We start from the raw sequence: 3,560 nt of genomic DNA, 5'->3' as shown, positions 1-3,560 counted from the left end.
GTTTGTTTGCTTGCTGAACTAAAATATACCTCAACAGTTTTTTTTGTCCTTTCGAAACATTTTCTGCATTTTAAATAAAAGCATTTGTTTTCAAATATTACTTCACTACTCTTTTTTAATATTTTTATTATTTCCCCCTTTTGTGCTTTTCTAATGCCTGATAATGTTAATCTAAGGGATTAATGCAGGGGTGCACAACATTTTGCTGCGACGGCACAGGTCCTTATTTTATCGACGGTCGCCAAATGTCTTCACGTTTTTTGTTTGTATAGTATTAATGTAAAGCTGTAGTATGATTTAACTTATAATATCCCATCGACTGGTGGCTGAAAGTACAGATTATCTCGTTTTTCCATTGATACAGCTGAACGAGTCGGTATTATGTCTTAACTGCCTTTGGCATTACCTTGTATATTGTTACGTTGCGTGTTTATTTAATTGTTTGCGCATAATGGGCACACGCAAAGTTTGACGCGTAGCAGCAGGGCTGGTAACATATATTTCAATTTCCACACAGTGCATCCAGACCAGTTTTTACGCTAAATGTCTAGCAAACGAGTTGCAATCAACTTACGGCCTCCATAACACATACTTTAACAAACATGTTCACGGCCGAATAAATTCGTTTTCGCGGCCGCATGGTTGTGCACCCCTGGTTTAGAGGGGTTCACAATCGTATTCCATTTTCGGCAATGCCAATGACTTATAAAGGGGATTTCTTTTTTTGACACTCTGAAACTAGTCAAAAAAACTAACAAGTTGTAATCAGTTGTAAGTTACTCAGCGATTACTAAAGCCGGACGGATTTCAAACCTTTCGTTTGCAAAGCGGTTGCACAAAGCAAAGAGAATCTCAATTGATTGAGTTAGTTGTATGACTTGGTTGGACTTCAATAAAATATATGATGGCCATGAAGGGGTAAAAATTCAAACTTATTGTGTCACAGTTACGAGAATTGGACTGCGGTGACATCACGTGTAACCTTGATGACTTTGTGGCCGGTTCAGGAGGTTTCGGGGATGTTATATTTGGATACCACAAAGGGTTAAAGCAAGAAGTGGCCATCAAAGTATTTGAGGTGGCTGGTGGAACGCAAAAAAGGTCACTTGCTCTGAAAATGTAAGTCGTAAAATTTACCACTTACATAAAACACCACACCCATGTTTTTCAAAATATTCTTTAGGATCAAGGAAGAAATGGAACACTTGCTGAAAGCAGATCATGAAAATGTCGTTCGAATCTTCGGCTACGTCCAATGGTCTTTCTCAATGGGAATTGTGATGGAATACTGCAAAGGTGGAGATTTGGAAACACTACTAATGGATACATCCAAAGAATTGGGCCTTGCTGTGCGCCTTCGCATTTTATACGAAATAGCATCAGCATTGGCTTTCTGTCACAATTTGCCCGACAAACGTTTAATTCATCAGGACCTAAAACCTGGAAACGTTTTGCTTACCAAAGAACTAAGCTGTAGATTGGCTGATTTCGGGGCCTCCGAACTGGCAACTTATAGTATTTCGGCAACTGTGAATCCTTTGGCACGAACCAAGAAAGAAAGGCCACAATACACCCCTTACTACACCGCGCCAGAAAAACTGAAGGACCCCACAACGAAACCAAGGAAGCAGCATGACGTATATGCTTTCAGTATGCTATTGTATTGGGTCTTGACCCGTAAAGCACCTTATCCACGTCTGGCAGAAGAAGAGCGAAAGGAGTTATTGAAACTAATCAAGAAAGGAAAAAGACCAGACTGTCAGGACATACAGGATTGGATGCAAACTTTGGTCGGTGAAGACAGAGAAATCGCAGAGCAACTCCAACTACTGATGAAGCGATGCTGGGATCAAGATCCCACAAAACGTCCCACAATGACTGAAATAAAAGAAGAATTGAAAACGTATTTAGACAAACAGAAAACCACCAAGCTACTTTCTCAAGTTTTGACGACTTTGAATCAAATGGATTTAGACGAGCAACCCGTAGTCAGCGAAGGTCGACGCGTTTCTCTTCAGTATTTTGCAACCCGGTCCAGAAGTTTTCATGGTAAATTAACAAACCAACAGATATTAAGTTTAGATTTGCTTTTCACAAATTAATCGTAGGCAAAGCGGACCAGGCTGCATTTTCCTAAAAAAGGACCCGTGTATAAGATACTTTGATCCGTAGGAACTTGTAGTTATCCTTATCTTGTTGTCATTAAACGCGTTACTGGTTGTTTAATTGCGGTCTTTTATTATATCTGTCACATCCACACCAGACCCAGTAGGTGTTGTGGCAATTAATGATTCATTAGTACAAAAATCGTCCTAAACCACTGCTAATATTACTCATTTATTATTTTCTGTTTTCAGTGCCCTCCACACCAGGTGGCACCGAAGGACGTTCAAGCGGACCAGCGCACAAGAGAGGCGCACAAGAGTGTCCGTCATCTCAACAAGGGGAAATCCTCACCTCTAGCAGACAGCAAAAAACAGGTATGAGATATATTGACACATTGGAGCTAGTAGTTGAACTAATACAGCAAACATAGGTATGCATTGCTGGCAATTGTTTAGTAAAAAACGTTTGCTTCGAAAACTGGTTAAAATGTAAAACATTTTCACGCTCCCTGCGGTTTTGAAACACACATCAAGTTGTCAGTAAATGTTAACATTTTCGCTGTTTTGCAAGCAGCCAACGCTTAACTGTATTTGTAGCGTTTTAATATCTGGAATTCCTATGCACATTAGTACCATAGAAAGTCAATATTTTTTACTGACGACTGATACAAACTTAATCGGTTACATGGCAGAAACTTGTAGTTATCCCAATCCTGTTGTCGTAAAACGCGTTACCGATTGTTTAGTTGCGGCCTGTTTTGATTAAACTTGTCAGTTCCTCACCAGACCCAGCAGTTTTTGTGGTAATTAGTGATGTATAGTACAGAAATCTTACTGAACCACTGACGATATTTCCTTTCCATTATTTTCTGCTTTTAGTTCCCTCCACACCAGGTGGCACCAAAGGACCTTCAAGCGGACCAGCAGAGGGCGCACAAGAATATCCGTCATCTCAGCCAGGGGAAATCCCCACCTCTAGCAACCAGCAACCGCAAGGTATGCGATATATTGACTAGTGTGAACTTGTAATTGAACAGCTAAATTGATTGTTGTAATAAACGTTTGCTTGCGTAAAAAGTTAATTTTTTTAATTTATAGTCAACAATTTAAATTATTTAGTCTTATTCCTGGCATTCCCAAACTTTAAAGCTCGCCATATTTTTACAAGAGGAATGAAACTTTTTCATGCTCCCTAACATTTGATTAACTGGTTTAAATACAAATCATTGGGATTTCAACTTTGTCATTCAACTATATTATAGCAACGACTTTATATCTTGAATCTTACGCACATATAGTTTGATGGAAAGTCAATACTTGTACACCTCAAACAAAATCAACCGGTAACAGGGCACATTGTTAGCAAATCGACCTTTATTAGTGATAAGTTCTCTTTTGAAAACAGAACAATACAGTATAAATGTGTGTAGTGGTAAACCATCAATATTTTAGTGC

At 39.1% G+C, this 3,560-nt stretch overlaps 1 protein-coding gene across 1 annotated transcript; it reads left to right on the top strand.

Moving 5' to 3' along the window:
• Window positions 1-925: 925 nt before the first annotated feature.
• Window positions 926-3,121, top strand: LOC145212132 (receptor-interacting serine/threonine-protein kinase 1-like; the record flags this gene model as incomplete). The annotated part of the gene is made up of 4 exons (XM_080080168.1): window positions 926-1,119; window positions 1,184-2,049; window positions 2,358-2,480; window positions 2,985-3,121. Coding segments are annotated over 4 exons (1,320 nt in total), but the record flags the coding sequence as incomplete, so codon positions are not given.
• Window positions 3,122-3,560: the final 439 nt, after the last annotated feature.

Source organism: Phallusia mammillata, chromosome 2 (assembly GCF_965637545.1).
Source record: "Phallusia mammillata chromosome 2, kaPhaMamm4.hap1.1, whole genome shotgun sequence".
NCBI classification, from domain to species: domain Eukaryota; kingdom Metazoa; phylum Chordata; class Ascidiacea; order Phlebobranchia; family Ascidiidae; genus Phallusia; species Phallusia mammillata.
The sequence above is the reverse complement of the archived record's forward strand: the minus strand, read 5'-3'. Positions and strand labels throughout refer to the sequence as shown.